This window comes from Vitis riparia, chromosome 6 (genome assembly GCF_004353265.1).
Source record: "Vitis riparia cultivar Riparia Gloire de Montpellier isolate 1030 chromosome 6, EGFV_Vit.rip_1.0, whole genome shotgun sequence".
In the NCBI taxonomy this organism is placed as follows: domain Eukaryota; kingdom Viridiplantae; phylum Streptophyta; class Magnoliopsida; order Vitales; family Vitaceae; genus Vitis; species Vitis riparia.
The window spans coordinates 22,104,028-22,131,401 of NC_048436.1; the positions used below are offsets into that span (position 1 = coordinate 22,104,028).

The 27,374-nt window shown below is 35.3% G+C and overlaps 6 protein-coding genes across 6 annotated transcripts; 4 read left to right on the forward strand and 2 right to left on the reverse strand.

Annotated features, from left to right (window-relative positions):
* Positions 1-234: 234 nt before the first annotated feature.
* On the forward strand, positions 235-1,932 carry LOC117916607. Its single transcript, XM_034832725.1, has 2 exons — positions 235-1,318; positions 1,395-1,932. Exons 1-2 carry the CDS (start codon positions 1,308-1,310, stop codon positions 1,768-1,770), a joined length of 387 nt encoding a protein of 128 aa, XP_034688616.1. The 5' UTR covers positions 235-1,307; the 3' UTR covers positions 1,771-1,932.
* A 588-nt stretch (positions 1,933-2,520) lies between these two features.
* On the reverse strand, positions 2,521-6,141 carry LOC117916606 (phytoene synthase 2, chloroplastic-like). Its single transcript, XM_034832724.1, has 7 exons — positions 6,060-6,141; positions 4,568-4,873; positions 4,237-4,287; positions 3,720-3,892; positions 3,331-3,566; positions 3,042-3,234; positions 2,521-2,911 (listed from the first exon to the last, which is right to left on the reverse strand). The coding sequence occupies exons 1-7, from the start codon at positions 6,127-6,129 to the stop codon at positions 2,726-2,728; spliced, it is 1,215 nt and encodes a 404-aa protein (XP_034688615.1). The 5' UTR covers positions 6,130-6,141; the 3' UTR covers positions 2,521-2,725.
* LOC117916605 lies at positions 5,936-9,675 on the reverse strand. Its single transcript, XM_034832723.1, has 3 exons — positions 9,476-9,675; positions 7,202-7,585; positions 5,936-6,854 (listed from the first exon to the last, which is right to left on the reverse strand). The coding sequence occupies exons 1-3, from the start codon at positions 9,624-9,626 to the stop codon at positions 6,157-6,159; spliced, it is 1,233 nt and encodes a 410-aa protein (XP_034688614.1). The 5' UTR covers positions 9,627-9,675; the 3' UTR covers positions 5,936-6,156.
* Positions 9,676-16,596: 6,921 nt separating this feature from the next.
* On the forward strand, positions 16,597-18,704 carry LOC117915838 (probable polyamine transporter At3g13620). The gene has a single exon (XM_034831556.1). It carries the CDS (start codon positions 17,010-17,012, stop codon positions 18,438-18,440), a length of 1,431 nt encoding a protein of 476 aa, XP_034687447.1. The 5' UTR covers positions 16,597-17,009; the 3' UTR covers positions 18,441-18,704.
* Positions 18,705-19,973: 1,269 nt separating this feature from the next.
* Positions 19,974-21,616, forward strand: LOC117915765 (probable polyamine transporter At3g13620). The gene has a single exon (XM_034831443.1). The coding sequence runs from the start codon at positions 20,006-20,008 to the stop codon at positions 21,431-21,433; it is 1,428 nt and encodes a 475-aa protein (XP_034687334.1). The 5' UTR covers positions 19,974-20,005; the 3' UTR covers positions 21,434-21,616.
* A 3,536-nt stretch (positions 21,617-25,152) lies between these two features.
* Positions 25,153-26,420, forward strand: LOC117917161 (feruloyl CoA ortho-hydroxylase F6H1-3-like). Its single transcript, XM_034833415.1, has 2 exons — positions 25,153-25,658; positions 25,804-26,420. The coding sequence occupies exons 1-2, from the start codon at positions 25,153-25,155 to the stop codon at positions 26,372-26,374; spliced, it is 1,077 nt and encodes a 358-aa protein (XP_034689306.1). The 3' UTR covers positions 26,375-26,420.
* Positions 26,421-27,374: the final 954 nt, after the last annotated feature.

A 27,374-nucleotide genomic window follows, 5' to 3' on the forward strand; every position in this document is an offset into this window, starting at 1 on the left:
ACCCCCGTTTGATTCCATAGAAAATCCATCCCCCATTCGATTTCCGGGAAAATTCATCCTCGTTTGATTTCCGAGAAATCCATGCAAACCCCCAAAGAAAACCAAAAAAATTGCTTTTCTTTTGCTCCCTGTGTTTTCTGGATCTGTTTTAGGGTTCTCTTTGCTGTTGTGCCATTGGATTTAAATTTCACGGACCCAAAATCCACGATTTTTGAGCCAGGCTGAAAAACACAAGCTTTGCCTGCAAATCATGATCAGATTTTGTATCCTGTGCGCGGGCTGGACTGGTAGGAAAATTTCTGTTTTTTTGGCCGAAAAATCGCCGAAATGAACCGAAACAACATGATTTTTATCCGAAATTTTCCAACCGGAGGCGATTTTTTTTAAAAATTGCCGAAATTTCTCCTTTTACCGAAATTTATCAGAAATTTCTCCGATTTTTGGCGAAATTTACGGATATTTCTTCTGTCGACATTTCGCCCCCCTCTTTCGTTTCGCCGACCTCCGTAACACGAAATTTCGGCGAAATTTCGACCAAAAAAACAGAAATTTTCATCCTTGGTCAAAACCACTTCCCATTGCAGAAACCTCAATGTGGCTTCAGAACCAGCAATATCAATCAAATGAGAATAGTAGACAAGGATTTTCCTGGGTTCTACCGTGCCAGAAATGGAGATTTGGAGAGAGACAGAGAGAGGGAGAGCCTGGAGAGAGAAGGGAGCGTTGAAGAGAGTGGTGCAAAGGACGGAGCTTTATATGCGAGAAGTGAACATCTGTCTTTAGGGTAATGGAGAGATTTGGGAGGAGAGAACCAGGAGCTGCTCGGGCTAGGGTTTTGAAGGAAAAAATCACAGCACGGGATGGGAAGAGAGAACAGTTATCAGTTATGCTGATGTGAATTCAAGGAGGCTATTTTGTGGGAACGAACCCACTTTTAATATTAAGTTTCAGCAAAGGCCATTTTGGCCCAAAAGTCATCTCTCTGCCTACGTACTGAGTAGCGGTGCCATCTCTCCTGCGACAGTGGAAGAGAGAACAGTTATTATGGTGATGTGAATTTAAGGAGGCTATTTTGTGGGAACGAACCCACTTTTAATATTAGGTTTCAGCAAAGGCCATTTTGGCCCAAAAGTCATCTCTCTGCCTACGTACTGAGTAGCGGTGTCATCTCTCCTGCGAAGTATATATCCCTCCTGGAGTATCGCCCTACGTACTGAGCTTATACTGTGCTCTCCTACAATTATCCTCGCTATGAGCTGTTGCCTTCGCCTTTTCTGTCTGAAATACTGTTATCCTCGTCATCTGATATGACGGACAAGTAAGTACAGTCTAATCTCTATTGTCTATTGTTCTATTGTGTTTTCTTTTCATGTGATAAATCGTTGTCATCACAGTTTCTTGGATCTGCTCAAATTTATGGTGACGCTTGTTTCTGCCAAGTATGATTGGAAGAATGATTCTCCATTCACGCGAGATCATATAGCGATGCGAATCATGATCTTCGCGGTATTCGTATATTATATGACAGTTACCATTCAGGAAAGGTTCAACATTGAAATCAATGCTCATCTCGCTAGTTTGGACAACATTAAGTTCTTGAGTGGAGCCCTTGCTGTAACTTCAATGTTTTTGATCCTGACTCCACGAGTAGGCTGGCTGTTCCTTTTTGTCTGGGTGATGTTCTTAGTAAAGGTGGCATTGGACCTGCATAGACCATTTTATGACTTTGGTATGCTCATGGATCGGGAAGAAACCTATTTAAACCATTAAGAGACCCATCTACAGAATATGTAGAATAAATTTGATGGGTTATTTTGGTTTTTTTTTTTTTTTCCTTTTTTCGTATGTATGGTAGCTTTTTTACTTTAAAAATTCCATGTTTATGTAATAGAATTATCATGAATTTATAAAAGATATTCATGGTTGATCTGCAATTAAGTGAATCTAATATGATAAAATGATATGAAATACCCTCTTCACCCCCAACATCGATTAAAAAAATTTAATAGAAAGTGATACTTTGTTGCTTGTCCAATAGTCGTATCAGGCTTATGGGCCTATCCAGAGAAGCAATTATTAATTATTATATATAATACTGTAATCGGTGCAATTCACCATATGAGACCAATAATCCCTCTTCTCCGTCTACCTCAAGGCCATGTTTAGTACATGAGAATGAGGAATAAGGAACAAAAATGAATATTTTCTTTCTATTCTCATTTTTCTTTGAATAAAAATAAATTTGATAATTTTAGTTCTTGCCTTTAAATATATTTAGAAATGTAAAGTTGAAATAATTAAATGTTTTCATTTTAATATTAAAATAATTATTTTTATTTTTAAAATAGTTCTCACACTATGTAATTTTAAGTAATTTTTTATTTTCATTTAAAAAAATCTTTGGGAGTTTTTTTTTTTTTGCTAAATAATAAAATATGATTTATCCAAATAAATTGAAACCATTTATTAAGGTTTCATCCAAAATTATCACAGATTTTTTTTTTTCCTATCCCATCAAAATTTATTTCCAAAATTATGATATTTTCATCCAAGTAGTATAACTGTACAACATAAACAGGTATACACAGCTCTCTTCAAAATCAAGCTAAGATTTCTCAACAACTTGGTAAAATATCTCAGAATTTCTCCCGTGCATCATCACCATTTATTTCATGTAGTTTGGGAGATACCAGTATGCCAGCAATTTTCACCATCAGATCAAAGATTAAAAGCCCAAAAACTTGGTTCCTGAAAGGCCAAGGTGGGTGGCTGACTGAGCTCTGGAGTATGCTAATGGCAGCATGAGAAGCTTCTTTGTCCTCCCAACGTATGCCCGCTTTGTCAAGTTGTCATAATCGTTCTCTTCAATGGCATCCAAGATCTTGCGATATAACAGTAATGATGACCATACCTGCAAATTTTTTCAAGCATAAATCAGTTCATAATGTGTCATTTGAAATGATCTTGTTAGGAATTTGGTAGTGTAAGTAGGGTTGGTTTTATGAGTTTATGAAGAATTGGAGAAATGGGGAAGTGCATACCGGCCAACGACTAGCCTTGTCTAGCTGAGAAGCTCCCTCCTCCGCCTGGTTGAAGTAGAATCTTGCTCTTGTTATCTGCTGTTTCATGAACTCCCTCCATCCATCACTGACTTTTCTCGAGAAAATGTCCCTGTCACAGAGCCCAAACTGTGCAAGCTCGTCTTGGGGGAGATATACTCTCCCTCTCAGGGAACTGAAAGAGGAAAGGAAAAGAAAATTCTGTTGTTAAAGAGATGGAATGAGGGAATTGTGAGCTAGTAAAGAATACATTGAAAGAGATGATGCTTACTCTTCTCCAACATCTCTGAGAATGTTTGTTAGTTGATTTCCTATGCCTAAGTAGAGTGCTGAATTATAGATGGATTGAGCAGAAACCGGAGACTCTGGTGCAATTCCCATTACTGGGACACTCATTAGGCCGACGGTTCCAGCCACATAGTAGCAGTAAAGGTAGAGCTCTTGAAAATTTGCATAGCGAAAATTTTTGGTATCCATTCTCATGCCCTCTATCATGTCCCCGAAGGGCTGTGTTCAAGAAGAATGAAATTGTGTTAGAAGGGGACAACTTGCACTCAATTCTCTCAGAAACAATCTTCATAGATGTAATGGGAAAATTGGTACGTTATTAAAGCAATGGCTTAATGCAAATCAGGTTCATCTAGAAAACTTCTTTAGTACCTTAATATCTAGGGGGAACTTGAAAATGGTATCAGTTAGTGCAGCATCAAGCATGTCATAGGGGCGTCCATTGAAGATGTCGTGCAGCCTCTCTTCCCATCTATCAAGAACTGCAGAGCTCATGTAGGCAGCATTGGGGCCATCCACAAGTTCATCAGTCCTCCTGCACCAAACTGCAGAAAACATTTCACTTACAAGAGAAGAGCCTGTATATTCTTAGGAATCAGACCTTAAGGACACAAGACTTGTATCATTCAAGAGGAAAAACCAAGAGAACGTAGAGAATGTGTAGGCATTGTTAATTTACATGAATAGGGCTCACAGGTAAGTCTTTCAAAGGTAAAAACATCCTGAAAGTTCATAAACTTGAGCCATGATCCTAGAAACTTATAACTTGTTTATGCTCAGTTTGTCCTAGAAGTATGCCCAGAAGTATTAAGTAATTTTTCCATTGATTTTCTTCTAAATGATTCTCAATCTTATTCATTAACCTTCAGTTCAAGCAGTGATTCCTCACCGTATATAGCCCATATAGCTTTCTGTCGCTCCTCTGTCATTAACAGAGTTCCTGCACCATGACAACAAATCAAACATCATTTTCAAGCCGAGGCAGATATGAGAGAGACAGAAAAGAATCAGGGTTTTGAGGTCTGTATAGAAAACTGAGAAAGATTGGAAGCCACTGCAGATGAAGCAATAGGCAAATTTACTTTCTGGAAACACCAACCACATAGTAGATGAATCTGATACTGTAGGATTGAATCATCAATCATAAACCCATACAAGACTAGGTGAAAGTTTGGAAAAATAGATCAGGCGTCATGGAAAGAAGAGAAGTGAAGTTGTACCTAGATAAAAGGTCTTGGCATATTCTGCACAAATGTTCCTGCACCTTTCATAAGCTTCTTCAAGAAACATAGGATGAAACTGTGGTTTTTGACACACATCAAACATGGCTGACTTGTCAGTAGATTGCCTCTTGACAATTTCTCGTACATGTAGATCAGTATGAGGAATGCCTTGCTTTGATAATTCAGGGACATTGTGGCTACTCGTTCTTTTCTTGGGAGCAACAATAACTTCTGCTCTAGCTGCTCTCCTTGTAGATTTGCGGGACAGGAGTTTGCCATTGCTCCATGCAACACTAGGCTTAACTGCAAGCGAAAATGCTGAAGACATCTGGTATTTTTTAGCAGGCTCTAGAGAATGATCAAATGACTTTTATCAACCCAATCCCTACTCTATGATAGGATCGAATGTTTCTAAATATCGGTACTAGCTCCTTAAAATTATACATATATGATGAAGACATATACCCACTTTGGTATAGAGGCACAGTGGGTCTTGCAAAGATGCTGATTTGTCTGCTACATATCCATCCAAAAAAAGCATTGTTAGAAGTTGCAACTCTGTCTTTTTCTGCAGTCCAAACAAGCATCTTAGGAAACAATGATACCCTTCAGTTTATCTTTCATGGTGTCCTCAAGTGGCCTCTAAAATTAAGGTTTATTGTTTTTACCAAATGGAAGCAGACAACATACTGGAGAAAGGCCACAAAAAAAAAAAAAATTAAAAAAAAAAACCTAAAAAGAAGGAAGAATCTTGATGTCATTGTCAATGAGGTGATCTCGAGTTAGTCAACAATTAAAACACTTTCAAGCTATGAAAGATGAAAGAGATTGGAATCTATTTACCTAATAAGGGAACAAGAAGGGGAACAGTCTGAAGTTTAACTACAAAATCTCCTTTTGGGATACAGATCACTCAATGGAAAGGAAAAAAAGACACAAGAACAGATCTAGTCTTGCAGAGATGAAGTCTGAAACTATGTTGACACAAGGCCGTCAACAGCATAACAAGCAAGTTAGTAGCAAAAGAGGTAGTAATCAAGATTCAAAATTATGAGCAAACTTTTCAATCAATACCCAAATTATTTGGTCAGAACTTCACCAATTCATCTGCATAGCATCATCATCAGTAGTTATTCTCATGAATAAGAACCGGTCAATCTAGTATGGTAAGCATGGAAATGAAAAACCTATTGTAATAGGAAGCTGGAGCTCCCACTCTTGATCATTGAATCAGTGGTATTTGAAATTCCCATTTCGTACCTCGAGCATGCTGCTATACAAACTAACTGCAGAATCCTATTATAAATGAACCTCTTCTTTCTTTTAATTTCAATACAAAGTTCATCATATCAGCAAGGGTAGTAATTCAATTTAGCTGGTATATCAAGCATTTAAATAACAACTGTCGATAAATAATTCTAACTGTAAAGTTAATGCTAACATAGATGTGATGTAAGAGACGGATTACAGCCTTTGTTATGAAAAGTACCTATAGATATTATCTTCAATATATACAGCAGTGTGTTTCCTTTACAGAATATGTACCAACTCTCCTTCATATAACATGGGAAACAGAAGAAAATGTATCACTTGTTCTCCTTCAGGCCTATTGCCATGGGTTTAAATGCTGCCAACAACACTGCAACTTTACATACAAGAAATCCCATCATCCCGACCACGAGTTCTCTTGGTGTCAACGCCAGGGGAATGTCTCCTGAGCTGTATTTCACCGCTAAAATAACAAATGCTACTGCCAGTGCCACACTTGACAATGGACCCTTATATTGTCCAAAAATCCCTCCCCTGTTAATGGGATTTAATTCTGATGATGGTAATCCATCAACAGACCTTTGTAGTAACAACAGATACAGCAAGCCTCCAACGCCACCAGTTAAGAACGCGAAACCAGCTTTTTCACCAGCTGATAGGGATGCAATTTGTGTACCAACAAAGATAAGCATGGTATCATATAGCAACAAGGAGAACTTCAAATCTGCATACTCCCTCATGCTTTCTTCATTTGATATCCCTTGACTTGCAAGTGAAGCTGATTGGGGGATGTTTCTACTTGACAAGGCAAAAGAATCAAGCCCAGAAAACTCTGTAACAAGGCGAGGTCTAAGTTCTACCATGGAAACATCACTTCCCTCTCCCAGCAAGATATCCTCAACATCAAAATCGTAGTGGAAACCAGAGTACTGACTTTCTTTTTCATCGGTGTCTTCCGTTGGACTTTCACAACTACAAATGATAGTCAAGCTCACACCACCCAATCTCCACTGACCTGAGCATAGAAATAAAAGAAAATTAAAAGAACTCGTTAGAATTCAAAGGCCAAACAGGTATTATATATGCATCCATTCCCATTAAATTTTCAGAAGCTAGCCATTTTATCAAACAAGTTATTTATAGGACCTGGTGTAGTGTTTATATCACATACAATCCTATTATTGTAGAATAGTAGGGAATCAAGGAGATTCTAAAAGATGCATTGAACAATTTTCTAAATGCATTTCAGCACCTCTCCTACTATTCCTCTGCTCAATGTTGCTCTCCATGATCCTGAGTTACAAATTCTGGTCTGATATGCATACATGGCATTGTAAGTGCTTCATTTAAGCAAAGACTAACCTGATTCAAGGCTGATCCAAATAGCACCTACTTTTCCCAGTTTAGGCCCTTCAAATGCGAACTCATCAACAGAACCTCTTTGGAAATGAAGTGTTTCAGAAACAATGCTGTCCTTTGATGTTGAAGGGTGATCTTTCATTGAACTTGCAGGAATCCTTTGCAATATCGAGTCACCATTTTCGTCTATTAAGCAAAGCAGTACTCCAGCATTTATGTCACTCAGGCCTGAGCCATAGATGCTACTTGTTTGTATCTTGACCTTGTATAAAGACTTAGATCCGTCTTTTCTGAAAAGTGAAGGAATTTTTTCCAGTGAGGCTCCAGTGTAGTCTTGAACTTCTGCGGTTGGCAAAAGACGCAAAGGTTTGGTGTAGTCCTGAAAATCTGAAGAAAAAAAACTTGCAATCATACATAAAATGTGTCATAGCTGCAGATACAAAATCAACAAAATGTTTGATAGCAGATACCAGTGTAAATACAAGATAAACAACATACATACGATCCAACTGCTACTGTATTACAATAAACAATTGCCTACCATCATGTAGTGTACATCTATACCATTCTCTGTTGTATTAAGAAGATTGAGGCTTTTAAATCAACAAAATTGTTGTCAAGCAGCTATTCTAGATCCGAAAGCAATTTTAGAACCAAAAGATATAATAGGATCCATAAGACACACATTTGACTACAAGCATATCCAAATCGTGCATACATCTCTCTCTCTTTCTCTCTCTACACACACACACACACACACAGAATATATTTATGTGTGTGTGTGTGTGTGTGTGTGGGTGCCTGCAATTTTCAAGTGCTCATTTACCATATTCACCTTTCTATAAAGGTCATCTATTTGATGCCTCTATCACTTGAAATGAGAATCCTAAAAATGTTGTTTCATTGATACATCCCTACCTCCTAGGTTGATTTTTGATACAAAATGGAACCTGATAAAACAATAGACTTTTGAAGGAGATGGTTTGATGAACATGTGCACAAACACAGAATAGGAATCATGGAAACCCTAGAATTAGTTGATCCTATGCCTCTTGCATTCTGCACATTTATGTAAACATGATGTCTTATTGTTGACTTTTTTTCCACTCAAAGTAACCAAAACCCTGTATTATTTGAAAATTGAAATAACTCCATAAATAGCACACTGTTCACTGGCCTATATATAGTTAGTGTTAGAGTGCATGATATACATCGTGAACCTAAATCCAATAAGTTTAAACTTTTAGGAAAATTGATAGTTCAATATGGTATTAGAGCTTCAATTGTTGGGAGGTCATGTGTTCAAACCTCACTACTGTATATTTATATCCCCAATTTATCAAGTAAGCCCAAAAGAGGCCTTATTAAGTAAGCTCAAAAGAGGTTGATTGTGGTTGTTTACCTATGGATATGTGTGTCTTTCCATGTGCGGGTATGAGTGAGGGAGGGTGTTAGAGTGCATGATATAATACATTGTGAGCCAAAATCCTACAAGCTTAAGCTTTTAGGAAAATTGGTAGTTCAACAGTTAGAAACTAAAAATTATTGTGTATATGATTTCGAATGCTCAGTTTGGAGCATGCATTGCCAGAAATTACTTGTTTGACAACCCCTACCATTACTAATTACAGCAAGTTGCAGTACTTTGGGGATTGTTTAATCTTTATACAAAATGAAGAATAACTTTGTCCACAACCTATTATGACCAGCGATTCCAAGATTACAGGAGGAAAGTCATTTCCATTGAAAGTGGCAAAAGAGCACGAGTGAAGACCAAAAAAGTGAGGATTGAAGTGCTGAGAAAAAACATAACTTCCAATGATTTAGCACAAATATTAACAGAAAGCCAGCTGAAATTGAGGTCAATACTGTAAGATTAGAGCCTATCAAATTCACAAAAGTATCAGACCCTATTTCCTCAATTTTCTCATACAATCTCAAATTATCGTTGAAGTTTTAAACAAAACCCCATTTGGAATTAACTACCAATTTGGACTAGAAAGGGTTAACATCATACGTATCAAGCAACCCAACCTAAACCATATATTAGTTTACTAAAATTTCCTTAGCCTTCTGTTTGGCTGCTGAGAATCCTGAAGAAAAAAAAGAAAAAAAAAGGGAGAGCCAAAACCCAATCAAAGTTATGTCCAACGTTTGCATAAGTCAAGCATCAGAAAACGAAAGACATCAAAGTTCACGTTTTTGTTCTACTTTCCACGTTTTTCTCTGCAACCAATCAGAAACCCACTTCAAACATGGAATAAAGCTCACAGCTACCTTGAAAATAAGATTGTTTGGAGGAGACAACGAAGCGAAAATGGCGAATTTGGAGGTGGAATCTTCTGATACGAAAAGGGTTTACTGGGCGTCGGATTGGGAAGGTGTTGTGAGTTGCAGAAATCAAATTTCTCACGGAAAGTGATTCCATTTCTGAGATTCTCAGGATGGGAGACAGCCCGCTGAGGAGCAGAAAAAATTCATAAGGGCTTGGAACGACACCGTTTTGAACCAACAAAGAAGATATTTTAAGAGTGGAAGTATTTGGGATGAAACTATTTTTGAATTGTAACAACATTTATTTATTCATATATTTGGATAATTTAAATAAAACTAAAAATAAAACAAAAAATAATATCGAATGAAATCCCATTCATACATGGGATTTCAAATAATTTTTTAAAATAAAATATTTTGATTCCTTTAGCATAAAAAAGGATATATAATATTAATATCTTAAAAGTACCATTTTAATAATATATTTTTTTTAATCTTATTATTTAGTAAAATGAAATTTTTTAGACTATATGTTTTCTAAAATAAAAAAAAATTATTTTAAATTATCTATAAAAGTATAATTGTCAATTTTTTTCATGCATATTCTAATTGTTATCAAATATTAAAATGAAAACAAATCATCATTTTAATTTTACATTTTTAGTCCATCCAAACAAAGAATTGAAAGTTCATCTAGATCATATTTTTATGAAGAATATTGATATTAAATTAATTGTTTCATCAATATAAATATAGAAAAAACTAAGAATTTTCTATTTAATTTAATTTCTTAATATTATGGTCTATAAAAATATGGAAGAATAAGAATTCCTCGTTTGATTTAATTTTCTAGCATTATCATTAATACAAATAAAAAAAATTACAAATAGAATCCCAAAAACCAAATAAAAAAAGAAAAGAAAAGAAAGGAGAATAATTACAATAATATATTAATTAAAAACCCGAAAAAATAAAACACATATAATAACAAAAATTAAGTGATTTTAACGTAAACAATCAAATCAAAACATTCTCATGTACCAAACATGATCTTAATCCTATATGAGTTTATATTGTTTAAATGAAGTGATTAATTATGGTTAAGTTTGGAGCTATAACGAAATTTGAAGCAAATAAGGTGATTATGGTTAAATGTGCACTCCTTCTTATTTATTTTTTATTTTTTTTATAACAAAATAAAAATCTCTAAAACTTCCATTTTTAGTATAGGTCCCCATTCCTTCCTTTTTGGAAAGTTAAGTCTCTTGTACAAATCTTCCCTCATTATTTCCTTTTTGGGATGCTCTCTTGAAGTTATCGTGCTTAAAGTCAATAAGTTCATGAGAGCCACTTGCCTTAATAAGGACTTCTTATTGTGTGATATATTCAACATTATACGTTCCCATGAGTCACGAGAACAAATGCCAACTTGGACTTGTTGCTCATCAACATTGGTGGAAGCCAACGCATGCCTAGGAGGGGCATATGCTTGCTCCTCACTCTCCCATATCTCATCAATGAAGTTAGTTCCAATTATTTTTAGTTTACGTATCATAGTTGATATAGTTTTAAGATATTTCTTCATTAATTGATTTGATAGTATCTTGTAGGAATCAAATTTAAGATTGAGGGAAAGCCCCATTGAACTTTTCTTTAGTAGTTTGATACTCAGATTGTTTGATTCAGTCATTATGCCTTGCACCAATTTTGGTAGACTTCAAGATTAAGAACAAGTAGTTCTTAATCATCTCTTGTTCACATAAATTTATCATTAATGTTATTAAATTTTGCACAAAAAATTCAATAAGAATTATTTCATATTATTCCCACAATTTTTTATTTATTTTTATCTTTATTTTATAATTTTCATACTTGAATCATAATCATAATTTATTCAACAACTCAAAATACTCATAGATTTTTCCTTATAAATATTTGGACAATTTTACATGGATTCTTTTTCTAGAAATGGTCAATATTTTAATTTCAACTAATTAAAAAAATCATTTAAAAAATTAAAATAATGCCCATAAAATTTTGGAAAAAATTCTCAACACTTGTTAAGGGTCGCCTAGGAAATGACACGTATCAGATGTGCAAAAAAAATTGTGGCCAGTGGATCCCACACATACCATGCCATAAAAGGCTTTTACAAGCATTTTTTATCCAAAAATTCTAGAAAAATTCCAGAAAAAAAAATTCCAATTTTATGAAATTTTAAATTACTTGAATTATCGAAACACCTTATCTTTTCAAAATTTGTCCAAAAATATTCATATGAGAGGAGAGGGAGTCTATGAACAAATAAGAAAAAAAGATAAAATAAATAAATAATAGAATATATAATTTTTTTATTTGTCAAAATTTACATAAAGGATAAGTCCAAAAAGAGGAAGAAAAAGGCCAAGAGAAAAAAAAGGACAAAAAAGATGAGTATAAAAGAAAATAATAGAAAAAGTGTTTTAAAAGTAGGATTGCAGACAAAAATGAAATATATTGTTATTAAAAAATTTGTAATATTTTAAATAATTTAAGTAAAATAATATAATATTTTTAAAAAATAAAATTAGAATATATAATTTTTATTATATATATGTAAAATTAAATAATTAAACTTTCTTTCATTTTCAATCCAACTGTTGTGTAGTTAGTACAATCAAAATAAAAGTAATTTCTCCAATTTCAAAAACTCAATTCTGATTTTTTTTTTATATTAACGATTAAAAGTTTATATTTTATATTTATGATGAATATTAGTGTTTTTTCTATTATTTTTATTTGTATTTAAAGTTTTATCTCAAAATTTACTTAGGTTGGTGTGGACCTCGTATTTCGGCTCATGCGTTTCCCACTCGATGGCGAGCTCGATTTTTATTTAAAAAATTGATTTTTTATTGATTATTTGAAAACTGACTTGGAGTTGCCACTTATTTTTGTTTTATTTTTTACAGGGTAAACAAAATAAGAAAGAAAAACCCTAAGTGTGACTCCTTACTTTGAAAAAGGCGGTCTGCGAAAAACCGGATCGGGTTTGAGGGTCAGGTTACTTATCGGGAATGTACGGTACAGACCGTAGCACCCCTTTAAGTCCCTAAAGTCGGGTCTCTACTAATAAAATGAAGCAATTATGACAATTGATGAGGAAATCAATGAATACTCAGAGTGATCATGCACACGTGAGAATCTAAACATGCATACCGAAAATGACCAGAGCGGATGTGGATGCGTACCTGGGCAGTGATCCATGAAGTGCTATCAAAAAGTGAGGTTAGTGCACAATTAAAGAATAATTTCGAGCATGTCATAGAGCAGGATAAATCAACCATGTATCATAATCAAATCGATCTATCTGTTAATCGATCGATCAGTCACATATGTGGGGCCCCACCAAAACCTGTTTATTTTGCATGAATTAATCCCATAAATTCCATTATTCGGAATTATGAAAAACGACATTCATGTTTATGTAAAATCAAGAGGATCAACAAATTATTAGAGAACCGGGATGGAATTAAAACTGTTCGGATGAAAACTGGGCTTTTTTTAAGTTTGTTTGAAAATTAGGGTCTCGAAAATTACCTGGAAATTGGAGCCTTGGGAATTGAATTTAAGAATAAGAATTTTGGATATTAAATTTGAAGGAAATTAGAATTTTGGGAATCGGAAATTAAGTTCAGGAATTGGAATTTTGAAAAAATGTTGAAAAATGAAAATTTAAAAATAGATAAAATAATAATGACTAAATAAATTGATGTGAGAATTAAAATTTCGGAAATTGGAATTTAATTTAGAAAATGGAATTTTGAAAGATTATTTAAAGATTGAATTTTTAAAAAATGAACGAATAAATAAATAAATAAATTAATAATGATCAACTAAATTGGTGTGAGAATTAAAATTTCAAAAATTGGAATTAAAATTTATTGAGGAATTAATGTTTTTAAGAAGATAAATCATGCAAATTGAAAACAAAAGGGTTAACTTGAGGTGGGTATGGGCTTGGAATGGGCGTAGGCTAACTTAAGGTGGGTGAACAAATCAACTTGTAGTGAGCATGGACTTGGAATGGGCATGGGCCAACTTAAGGTGGGTGAACAAATCAACTTGAAGTGAGCATGGGCTTGGAATGGGCATGGGCCAACTTAAAATGAGAGAACAAAACAAGGGCCTTTAGGAATGGGCCTAAGGGGAAGAAGGCCTTCAAAGGACATCCATGGGCCTTGGGCTTGTGTAAATGAATGTGATGCTATATGGGAGCCCAACTTATTCCTTGTATGGTTGTCCCAACGATTCCTTATTGCATTATTTGTCCTTCTCGGCTAGAGTTTTGTCGACTCTGCCCACTTGTTTCCATGCGCCTTATGAACATGAATCAATCCCAACCCTTCTTCTTGAGTCTTGCGGGGGGAGGGGGGGGGGGGGTGTTATTGATGGAATGGATGATAGAGGGTGGTGAGATGAGAGGATTCAATGGTGGATTTAGAGAGAATATGGGTTGCTATTGGTGGGGATGAGCAATGAAGGATAGTGGTAGTGAGAGAAACGAGTGAGTGGGTGATGGCTATGCATGGGATTGGTGGCATGGTGGTGGTGTAGAGAGAGAAAACAGTGCATGAAGGGTATGTGGTGTAGAGAGAGAAAAGGTGGTGAAGGGGAAAATGGGTAATTGAGGGATGACTATACATATTGGGTAGGACATATAAGCGTGGAGAGATGGAATGACATGGATATGAGTGGTTTTGAGTGAGCATGAAGGGTATAGACACGGGGTATGGTGGAAAGGTGATGAGATGAGGTGATGATGAATGAACATGCATGAGGATATACGTATGAAGAAGATGTGCATGGGGTGAGTATGTTTGATAGACTTGAAGAGAAAGATGGGAATGAAGAACATATGGTATAGAGAGATGAATGAGTGGGGTGGGTAGTGAAAAACGGGTATGTGGTGTAGAGAGAGAAAAGGTGGTGGCATGAAGTGGGTATGCATGGGATGAATGAAGTATGGTGGGCATGAGCATGAAAGATGAGAGGATGAGGGCTTGAAAGTGTGTACATACACGGAACCTTAGGCACGTAGGAATCAAGCAAAGAACGAAAATGGGTAAGTGGGCATAAGGGGGGTGGTGATATGCATTGAGTGGTGGCATTAAAGAAAATGGGTACCCGGTGTGGCTTAGAGAAAGAAAGGTGGTAGGGAAAATGGGATCCCCTTTTATTTGAGACACCTTGAACTTTCCCTGAATATCCCTTCTATACACGAACAAAATACCAACAAAACCAAAGAGTAGAGTCATTATACCAACTGAGCCTCCTTTAGGCCTCACAATAGAGCTTCACCACCCAGTCATGTGTCCATTTTCACCACGTTAAATCCCTGAAGGAGCACACTGCCCAAACCTGGATATAACTTCCCACAGCCATTGCATCGGAAGAGGCCGAGGAACAAAATATTGGCCGCGAAAGAGAAGAATAGATTTGAAAATAGAATACAAAAGGAAAACAGGTAAAGGAGATTCTCAGAGGTTTCACTTCATGAGTCATCCATGAACCCTCTAAGCAGGTGAGAAAGACATACCAAAGTAACCATAAACATGATTCTTAGGCATCCCATAATCACAATAGAGGCAAGGTAAATTAAGATCAACAATGGCAAACACATATGCGGGATAATACCTCAACAAACAAACCAGTGGCCTTCAATATCCACCCCAAGCAACCTAATACTAAAAAAAAGCAATAACAATCTGAAGCAAAACAATGAATAACGAGAAATGAAAGGATTTCCGTGTTCATACCTGAGTACTTCAAGCAAAAATGCCTACAAAAAACAGAGAATCCCCTCTCTAGCTAGAATCTCCCTCAAACCAGACACTCTGGTCTCTCTCTCTGCAACTATATCCCCTCAACGACTAGCTCCAAAACCATACAAAAGAAAACTCTCCTCTCTAAATGGCAGAAAAGCTCCCTAGCAATGGAAAAAGCTCTCTCTCAAAATATCCCCCAGCGGCCAGGCAAGAGACCTACTCTGCAGCTGAAAAAATCTCTCTATCTCAACGGCCAGACCGTCTCTCCCCCTACTCCTCTGCCAGCCTGAAGAAAAGCTCCCCGATATCTCCTTTTCTTTTCCTCTGTTTGTGTCTTCCTCAGCAAGCCATCCTCGGCTGCTGCTACACGTCCCATCTGGTGGCTACCCCCCATCCTCTCTAGCTGCCCCAGAGCAGACCGCTTGAGAGGCGGTCGGAAAACAACAAAAAATAATAATAAATAAAAAGCTTTAGCTCCTGGGGGGTCTATAGTTGGCTTTTGGGAAAGTTTTTTTTTTTTAAATTAAATGAGTTTCTAAAACTTTAAATTTTAGTATATAAATTTGTGTGGATCACAAAATATTTTATATTTAATTAAAAACAAATTCTACCATTTCCCAAAAGGAACAATCAATTCATTTTCACATTCATTCAATTAATTCATGGTTATAAAACAATCTTTATTAAAAAAATTTTACTTTTCTTTTATTTTTCCATATTAAACTATTATTATCGTCTATTTAAATATGGAAAAATAATTTTTTTCTATTTAATTTAATTTTTCTATATCCTCTCTTCTTACTATTCTCATTGATATAAATATGGAAGAATAATTTTTTTATTTAATTTAATTTCTCAATATTATCGTCCATATAAATATGGAAAAATAAGAATTCATTGTTTGATTTAATTTTTTTAATTAATTAATAATAATTAGTATATATACATATATGTGAATATTTTATTTTTATAATTTTTTTTTTCTTTGGTGACATTTTTAGTTTATAGAATAAAAAGTTTTTTTTTTATTCAATAAAACTTTAGGCTAACACTATGAGAAGCCTATTTTAGTCTTTTAACATTCAAAATTGAAAAATTACTCATCCGAATTTTCACCTTTTGTTTTATTCATTCTAATTTGGACTTTGTTAAGTACAAAAGGTCTTACAACTTATTTTATATTCATCTTGGATCTCGCATCCTTTGTCGTCTTCCACACCCAAACCCTAGTTTTGGATTAGGGTTTTGGGAATGTATACATGAATTTACATCCTTTGTCTTCTTCAAGAACCAAACCCTAGTTTTGGATTAGGGTTTTGGGTATGGAAGAAGATGAAGGCATATAAATAAATTGTCATGACCATTATATATTTGAGAGAGAGGAAGACTAAAGGAAAATGGAAGTGTGGGTTAAGGAAAGAGGGAGAGTACAAATACAACTCTCCCATTTGCCCATCCTCATACGAAGAATAGTCATTTTCCTTATACTAAAAGATAGGCTAATATAATAATGAAGTCTGTGTCACATAGAAAGTCTCCAAAAGCAGCCAGAAATAGCTATGTCACCAGTCTCTCTCCGCCTTCCCCAGATGTCCAAAATTTCTGTTCCACATAAAATCCGCAGCCCTCTGCAGAAGATTCTTCACTGATTTACTCTCTGAAAACCCTCTTCAATGGAATAGGAATCAGCATCATCGTCTTCTTCTCCTTCCCCAATCCAATCAGAAGCCATGGCTGCTGCAGAAGTAAAACCGGAGTCCATGGCTATTTCTTCCCCAACCCCAGGCACGGCTCAAGAACTCCCCACCTCCACAGCCACACCCACCACCAAGGCCTCAAAGAAACTGAGCCTTATCCCACTGATCTTCCTCATCTACTTTGAGGTTGCTGGTGGCCCCTTTGGAGAAGAGCCTGCAGTGCAGGCAGCGGGGCCTTTGCTGGCAATTTTGGGCTTCCTGATCTTCCCTTTCATATGGAGCATCCCAGAGGCTCTCATCACTGCTGAGCTCTCCACTGCCTTTCCTGGTAACGGGGGTTTTGTGATATGGGCAGATCAAGCATTTGGCCCCTTTTGGGGGTCTCTCATGGGGACATTGAAATTCTTCAGTGGGGTCGTCAATGTGGCTGCTTTCCCTGTCTTGTGTATGGACTACCTGGAGCAGCTTTTTACAGTTTTCTCCTCTGGTCTGCCCAGAAGGCTTGCTCTATTGGGTTTCACTCTGACATTTTCTTTTCTGAATTATATGGGTTTGGTCATTGTGGGGTATACTGCAGTTGTTCTGGGTGTGATTTCTCTCTTTCCTTTTATACTCATGTCCTTTATTGCAATCCCCAAGATTCATCCCCACAGATGGGTGAGTTTAGGGCAGAAGGGTGTGAAGAAAGATTGGAATCTCTACTTCAATACCCTCTTCTGGAACTTGAACTTTTGGGACAGTGTGAGCACACTAGCAGGGGAAGTAGAAAAACCCCAGAAAACCTTTCCTCTGGCGCTGTTTTGTGCTGTGATTTTCACTTGTGTTGCTTACTTGATTCCTCTTTTTGCCATCACTGGCGCTGTGTCCGTGGACCAGAGTGAGTGGGAGTCGGGATTCTTTGCCAATGCTGCTGCCATAGTCTCTGGAAAATGGCTGAAAGTCTGGATTGAAATAGGTGCAGTTCTGTCCTCAATTGGCCTTTTTGAAGCTCAGCTGAGCAGCTGTGTGTACCAGCTTGTGGGCATGGCAGATTTAGGATTATTGCCCCGATTCTTTGCTATCCGATCAAAATGGTTCGACACTCCATGGGTGGGCATACTGCTGTCCACTGCGATCACCATTGGAGTTTCCTATATGGACTTCTCTAACATAGTATCTTCTGCAAACTTCTTATACAGCTTGGGGATGTTGCTGGAGTTTGCCTCCTACCTCTGGCTGAGGAGGAAGCTGCCCACCCTGAAGAGGCCATACCGGGTTCCAATGAGGCTGCCTGGATTGATCATAATGTGCCTGATTCCATCTGGGTTTCTGATTGTCATAATGGCCATTGCCACCAAGATTGTGTACTTGATCAGTGGTCTGGTGACAGTGTTTGGAATTGGATGGTACTATCTGATGAAGTTCTGCAAGAAAAAGAAATGGTTCAAGTTCAGCCATGAAGTTCAACAATATGAACAAGAATGACAGCCAATGCTATCTTATATTGGAATCAAAGGCTGATACCAGCAGAATTGAATTGAATACAGAGAGCATTCGGGTGGATTTACCTACTAAGCGTAGGTTCAATTTGATGCCTATGGCCATTTTCTTTTGTGTTCATTTAGAGTTCTTTTGTAGTAATTCTATAAATGGCTTTTAATATTTTTAATAGTTTAAAATTTTCATCATTCAAATGTTAAAAATATTATAAACATTTTCTAGAATCACTCCTAAAAGCACTCTTAAGTATAATGTTATCTACTTTCTTCGTGTCAATTTGGAATAAGAAAGTTATGAAATTTGTATGTTGTATCCTTTTCTATCTTATGGTCAACCATTGAATTTATTATTTTCCGTTAAAAGCAATGCCAATAATGTTATATATATAAATTCACTTTGACCACTTTATTTTAAATGATTTGGAATCTTCATAATTGATTATTTTATAAATCTTTGTCTTCGATGAAATTGACAGATCTTAAAGGAGATCTTACATAATTTCGTAGGTGCAGATTATTTTTTGATTTCATCTTATCATAAATAATTTGATTATTTTTAGATAATAGTAAATAAAAATTATGCTTCGAAGAGTTTTATCAAAATTGGACCAAGGGAACCAATACACCAAAATTAGTGGAAATAAAAATCTTTTTCTTCCTCATTAGGTATGGTTCAACATTACAAATGCCTTGTTTTGTTTCTCCTTGTGCACCTCTTGTGGGCCCACGAACCTAAATTGGAAGCTATCTAATTAAAACGACTTACAACCACCTACAAGGCCAAAATTCCAAATTGGTTTGTCAATATGTTTTTAAATTAATCGAGAAATTGGTATCCACTATCCACGCACTTTTAAAAAATTATTTTAGACGTTTTGTAAAATAAAAATATATTTGAGATTTTGAAATATTTTTAATAAATATATTTTAAAAATTATTTTCATATTTAGTGTTTTATTTCATTCTATATATTAATATAATTATTTTTTAAAATAATTCTTAAAAACCAAGTAAAAATAATCAAAAAGACATTTTATAAAAATATCATATCTTTTGTTTTTAAGAACTGAAAATAAAAAATATGCTTTTAATTATCAAATGTATTTTTTTTATTTTTTAAATAAAAAATTATTCTTAAAAACAAACAAACTCTAAATTTTTAAAATAAAAAATTTATACCTCTATTTAAAAATAATTAAATTTTTATATATTGAATGCACAATTTTTCACCATTCAAATACATTTTTTTTTTTTTAACTATTATTATTTTTTAATGGATGATTCATGAAATTTGAATAATTTTATAGCTTTTTTTATTTAAAAAATTCAGCACGTGAGAACAATCGTTTTCCTAAATTAAATATACCAAGTATACCACTTTTTTTGGAACTGTGTGTGGGTTCTGAGACATTGTCCTCTAGCCCCAATTGGTCAATAGTGGGCCCAAAACCCTAGCTTTATTTCTACAAAAGGACCCACTCATGGATCTTGTGAATCAAGTCCAACTACCGATCAACCTTTGAACCAAAAAATCTAGAGCAAATACCCAACATGGGAATCTCACATTCTACCCCAAAATCTCCACCTTATCTTCTCGAAGAACCACTACCAACCACCAGCACCACCGCCACCGCCACCAAAGACCCAAAGAAGCTAGCTCTAATCCCATTAATTTTTCTGATCTACTTTGAAGTAGCTGGAGGCCCATATGGAGAAGAGCAAGCAGTTGGTGCAGCAGGACCCCTCTTGGCCATCCTTGGCTTCCTCATCTTCCCCTTCATATGGAGCATCCCGGAAGCTCTCGTCACTGCTGAGCTCGCCACCACTTTCCCCGGCAACGGTGGCTTTGTCATATGGGCTCACCAAGCCTTTGGCCCCTTCTGGGGCTCCCTCATGGGCTCATGGAAGTTCCTCTGTGGTGTCATCAACATTGCTTCCTACCCAGTTCTCTGTGTGGACTACCTCAAACTCCTCTTCCCCATCTTCTCTTCCGGCCTTCCTAGGTATTTAGCAGTGTTGTTTTCAACTCTGCTGCTCTCCTTTCTGAACTACACAGGTTTGAGCATAGTGGGTTATACTGCAGTTTCTCTAGGGATTATTTCACTGTCTCCATTTCTGGTTCTTACTTTGATATCTATACCTAAAATTGAGCCAATCAGGTGGCTGAGTTTGGGTGAGAAAGGTGTAAAGAAAGATTGGACATTGTTCTTCAATACCCTCTTCTGGAACTTGAATTTTTGGGACAGTGCAAGTACTTTAGCTGGTGAAGTTGATCAGCCACAAAAGACCTTTCCCAAGGCACTGTTTTCTGCTGGTATGCTTGTTTGTTTGGCATACTTGATCCCTCTCTTGGCTGCAACTGGGGCTATTCCCTTAGACCAGCAAGACTGGGTGGACGGCTATTTTGCCGATGTGGCTCAAATCATCGCCGGAAAATGGCTGAAAGTCTGGGTGGAAGTTGGGGCTGTTTTATCAACAATTGGGCTCTTTGAGGCACAGTTGAGCAGCTGTGCTTACCAGCTTCTGGGCATGGCGGATTTAGGATTTGTGCCTCGGTTTTTCGGGGTTAGATCGACATGGTTCAACACACCCTGGGTGGGAATTCTGATATCAACTGTATTCGGACTTGCAGTATCTTTTATGGATTTCAGTGATATAATCTCTTCAGCCAATTTTCTGTACAGTTTAGGGATGTTACTTGAATTCGCCTCATTCCTTTGGTTGAGGAGGAGGTGGCCGGCGGTGAACAGGCCATACAAGGTGCCAATGGGGCTACCTGGATTGGTGATCATGTGCTTGGTTCCTTCTGGGTTTTTGGTCTTTGTGATGGCAATTGCTACCAAAACTGTCTGTATAGTTAGTGGTCTGCTCACGCTTGTTGGGATTTTTTGGTACTTTTTGATGAATTTTTGCAAGTCAAGGATGTGGCTTGGGTTCAATACTGTTGGGGAAAGAGTGGAAGATGGGGATGTAGAGTAGATTATTGATCAAAGCCATGTGGGTACTTTTGGCCCTTTTAGGGTGGATTGTCTCCAATATTTACAAAGGAAAATAAATGGTGAGTTTGTAAATTAGTCTTCTTCAGTTTGTGTAGGCAAAAGTGTACCAAAGCTCAATATTGAACTGAATGAGAGAGCTCCAATCATATTACAAATTCCATTAGCTTTTCTATAATGGCATGCACTGATCTGGATCAAATTGAGAAGAAAAGTTGCATTAAGAAGGCTGAATATGTTGTCATGTTTATAGCCCTTAAACATGCCCGAGATTGAAAACAGCCAGAACCAATATGACAATACTTAGGCCCAGTTTGAAGTCAAAAGCTCTTTCTTTTTAAGCTCAAGAAGAGTTTATTTCACGTCTGTTTGACTAATTTTGTTTAAAAAGTTTATAGCTTAAAAAAGAACTTAATATAAAAGTTGGGAAAATATCATTTATTGTATAAGCTCTAGTTTGACTTATTTAAGAGGTTATTTCATGTTTAATGAAAGTCCTTTAAATATATCTTTCAACCTTAGATTTCAGATAAGGCCAAAAGTAGAAGGCTATCCCAAACGAGGCCGTCCTACGGGCTTGAGATCCATGGATCGTCCTAACTGAGCTTGAGTATGGTGGGTCATGGACATCATGGTACAGGGATTAGGCCATGCTGAGCAACCCATCAGCAACCCCAATCACACTGAATTATGTGATTGGGACATATAGAAAATGGGCTGTTGGCATAGAATATGTGCTAGCTGTTGCTAATGACAGCGATGGTCTTGGCAATTAGCTAGCATATAGACAACACCCAGATCCCAAAATATACTGTCTGAAGGTTCTGGATTGGTAGGGAAAAGTCCCAACCCTTATATCATATGAAGCTGGAAGAGTTGAATGTTAAAGAACCCATCTGTTATTTGATGGCTAATCTTTAGATCTTATAGTCTATATATGAACTCCTAATTCGGCTTTGAACACTTCCTTTTCTTGGGTCAATCCTAGTCAATAAGAATGACCGGTTTGAGTACTTGTTGGGATCTTGATTGGTTGCTACGGTTTAACTTTTGGGTTTAACGATAAAAATAAAAATAAAATTTATTATTGTTATGATGTGATTGAATTTTATATTTAAAAATAGATAGCTAAAATGGTTTTATTAAGATAAGGATAATTATAATTTTTTTTTTATAATTTTTTTAATTAAATAAAAAATTATTTCTCATAGCTAGTTTTAGGTAAAAAAAACATGTGCCTTGACTTGAAAGTAATGTATCTTTCATCTATCTCATTTTCAATAGAAGTGAGAAAAAGAGAAAAATTGTAAGACTATGAAGTTTTGCATAGAAATTATGGGTCCATAAAAGGGTTTGATGCCAAGGTACATTCCTTATCTTTGAGTTGTAGGCATGCAAACGGTTCAGGTCAGGCCGATTAAAGCATGAGTCTCTTGGCTTGGGTTTGGGCCCGACTCGGATGCCTTCAGCTTGACCACCCTAGGAAAGCCTCAAGCCAAGCTTGCATTGGATTGAAAATTCAATTTTTAGCTTAGATTAACACTTAGGTGGTGTTTGTTTTTTTACTTAATTCTAAATAGAACCTTAATACTTAATAGTATTAAATATTAGGTTGTTTGTTTTTGTAGTATTTTATTTCTATTAAGTATTAAAAAGTAAAAAAAACCATTGTGTTATTTTTTCTATTTAGAAAAAGCCACATATTTTGGCTTTTTCTATTTAGTAAAAAGTTTATAATAAGTCATGAAAAAGTAAAAAAACAAACAACCTAAATTCTAAAACTAAATGGTTTTTAGCAAAAAGTCAAAAAAACAAACACCACCTAAGTCTAATACTTGAGTAAAATTTAATAATTTTACAGATGATTTAATCAAGTTCAATGCTAGAGTGATCAGATTTGAATTAGATTAAACTCAAGCTGTGACTAGAAATGAAACGGGTCAATTCCTAAGAGTCAAAATCAATTACGATAATAACCAATCTTATAGAATCGTTTCATTTTTAGAATCATTAAAATTCTACATTTACTCATATATAAATAAAAATAATATATATATAACTTCAATTTTTATAAATCAGTTTTAAATTCATTTATTTAGAAACATTTTAAAATATATGCATTATTTCATAAGTCATATATTTATTTTTTAAAATGACCTTTTACTTGAATGAATAATAATACCAAGTGACAATTTTTTTAAACTAATTAAAATAAGAAATTGAAAAATACAATTAAAATTAAAAAAACTTTAAATTTAAAAATATAAAAATAAAATATTAACTTTCATTTTGTTAAATGATACTAGTAGAAAATATAGATATTGAGAAAAAATTGAAAATACAATGAAAGTCAATATTTTATTTTTAAAATTTTTAAGTTTTTTGGTTTTAATTTCTAATTTTTTTTCTGTTTTAATTGTATTTAATTTTTAAGTATTTTAGTTTTAATTATATTTTTAATTTTTAAAATTTCTTATTTTATTGTTGATGCCAACTAATAATTTTTTTATTCAATTTTATTAAAAAAAAAAAGATAGAGTATATTTATATAATACAATATTTTAAATTATTATTAATTAGATAATTAAAAAAAATTATTTATCACTTGAGAATCCAGGAGAATTTTTTCAAAATGATTTGTATCTAATATTATATAATAAAAAATTATAATATATTTATTTGTAAGATATTTTTATCAAATTAAAATGATAAATTATTTTCTTTTGATAATTTTATTTTATTTAATCAAGTAAAAGGATATTTTAGAAAATAAATATATTAGAGTTATAGAAAGTGTATGTATTTTAAAAATTTTTAAATAAATAAATATAAAATTGATTTATAAAAGTTGGGTTATATATATATATATATATATATATATATATATATTATTAAATCCCTGAATATATATTGAATTTTTAATTTAACAATGTTTTTAAAAATAATTCCAAACACGTGAGGATCTTTATTTAAAATAGTTATGAACCGATTTCAAAAATAAATTTCTATTTAAAAATTTAAATATGAAAAATAATATTCTTGTCTAATTATATTCATTAAAACATTTTCTATAATTCCAATTATATATATCATAGAAATCTAAAAAAAAAAACTAAAAATATCTTAAATTTACCTCAAAGGCAACATTTTTCAAAATAAATTCTCAAAAACGATTTTTAACCAAAAAAAAAAAAAATCAAACATTTATATATATTTTTTAAAAAAGTTTATAAATGCAGAAACTCAACCCAAGGAAAAAAAATTCAAATTAGTTGACAATTGTTTGGACGACATGAAGTCACCACCCCAAAATCATTCCATATATAGTTTTAGCATATAAATTACAATGATTTTGGGGTGGTGACTTATACATATTCATAGTTTTGGCATGTAAAATGAAGTATGTATATATATTCCTAATGAGGGTGGTGACTTCGTAATGATATGATCACCATTATGAAGTCACCACCCAAAAATCATTGCATTTTATATATACCACTACCCACCACCAGCACTTCAAGTGTATGTATATATTCTTAATGAGGGTGGTGACTTCATTATGAAATCACCGTTATGAAGTCATCACCCCATATGTCGTCACTATTCCACCACCCACCAGTATAAATACATGTTGCATGGGATGGAATTGCACCATCACCACCTCTACCTCTTACCTCTCCTCAGGCCCTTTCTGCTCTGGCGATGGCTGCGAAGATGGTGGAATCGGCCACCAACTCATGGGAAATCACCGACTTTGTTGTGAACCAAGGCCATGGAGTGAAGGGTCTCTCTGAAATGAAACTCCTATCCATTCCCAAGCAGTTCATCCAACCCTCTGAAGAGAGGATTGATGCAAGCAAAGTAGTATGCGAAGAGTGCATACCGGTGATCGATATGGCCTGTTTGGATGGTCCAAAGGTGGCTCAAATGATATGTGATGCAGCCGAGAAGTGGGGGTTCTTCCAGGTTGTTAACCATGGAGTCCCCCTCGGTGTGCTCGAGGATGTGAAGGAGGCAACCCATCGGTTCTTCGCGTTGCCTGGAGAGGAGAAGAGGAAGTACTCGAAGGAGAATTCGAGAAGTAACAATGTGAGGTTCGGGACAAGCTTTACTCCTCAGGCAAAGAAGAGCTTGGAGTGGAAAGATTATCTTAGTCTTTTCTATGTCTCAGAGAACGAGGCTTCTGCACTGTGGCCTAGTGTATGCAAGTAATGAAAAAACAGAAAACTATGGTCTTCATGCATACATGAAAAATGAGTAATCTAGATCATATTTCTCATTAAAAAAAAAAAAAAGAAAAACCCGGTTTTGAGTTTAGAAGGGTAACTGATTGTTCTAATTATGCCTTTTCAGGGATCAAGCACTGGAGTATATGAAGAGGTCAGAGCTAGTCATCAGGCAGCTGCTGGAGGTGCTAACGAGGAGGCTAAATGTGAAGGAAATTGATGAAAAGAAAGAGTCTCTCTTGATGGGTTCAATGAGGATTAACCTTAACTACTACCCGATTTGTCCTAATCCTGAACTGACAGTGGGAGTAGGGCGACACTCTGATGTTTCGACCCTCACTGTCCTCCTCCAAGATGACATTGGTGGCCTCTATGTGAGGGGAGTTCATGATACCTGGGTTCATGTTCCACCTATAAGGGGGTCGCTTATGATCAACATTGGCGATGCCCTACAGATAATGAGCAATGGACGATACAAGAGCGTTGAGCACCGTGTCATTGCCAGTGGGAGCAGCAACAGGGTGTCAGTTCCAATCTTTGTGAACCCGAGGCCAAGCGAGGTCATCGGTCCTTTGCCAGAGGTGCTTGAGGGAGGAGAGGAACCGCTGTACAAGCAAGTTCTCTACTCGGATTATGTGAAGCACTTCTTCAGGAAGGCACACGATGGGAAGAACACTGTCGAATTTGCAAAGATATGACCCCGACTCTACTTCTCTAGTAATAACACAAATAATAAGAAGAATAAACAACGTCCCTGCATGATGGTCGTGTGTGAGAACATGTTAAGGAAGACGAGAATCCGAGCTGTTTGTACCTGTGTCTATCTATAATCACATGTAATTTGATACGGCATCTATTGTTGGAAATTTTTTTTACATGGGCTAACATTAATTGAATAATTTGTATTTGCAAAAATGGGTTAATGGATAGTCTATTATATATAATGAACCTAATTAACTAATGATCATATTTTGGATCGGGTTTTACATTTTTTGAGTAGAAGCTCAGTTGAGTGGCAAGTATAGGCTATGAGTCTCATTGAAGCCAATTATGGGAGGGCCAATGAAAACCCAATTTGAGTTATGCTAAGTCCCCTCTCTAATCCAGATAAAAATGGTTTTTCTGTTTTTCCATTGAGATACCATAACTGTTATCAATATCATAGAGATGAAGATTTGATTATAACAATCAATCACGATTTTTTATGATGGCTCAAACAGATATGTTCTTTATAGTGATTTCCTATTACTAGTATGTAATTATGTATGATTAATCTATGTGATTATGTAAATATTTTACATCTATATTTAATCCAAAGTTTTACAACAGCAAAGCCTAGAACCATTTATGGACTGTTAGGTGAAGAGAAAGAGTTGCTGCTGCAACATTTCTAGAAATGAACTTAGCTTCAAGCTACAATCAGGAACAGAGCTTTCTTATCTTGGCAACCACAAGTGGTGATGAGTACCTGGTGATACTGGAGGAGCTAGGTCAGTGGGGTTGGTAATACATAAGATATCAAAGCTAGCAATCACCAAACCCTTTAAGTCAAATTAGAAAGGAAATAAAAAATAACTTATTGAGGTTTTTAGTTTTGATCCCTAGGTATGGGAATAAAAAATAAAAAAATCCAAGGGAACCAATACATCAAAATTAGTGGAAGTGGAAACAAAAAACTTTTTCCTCATTAGATAGATT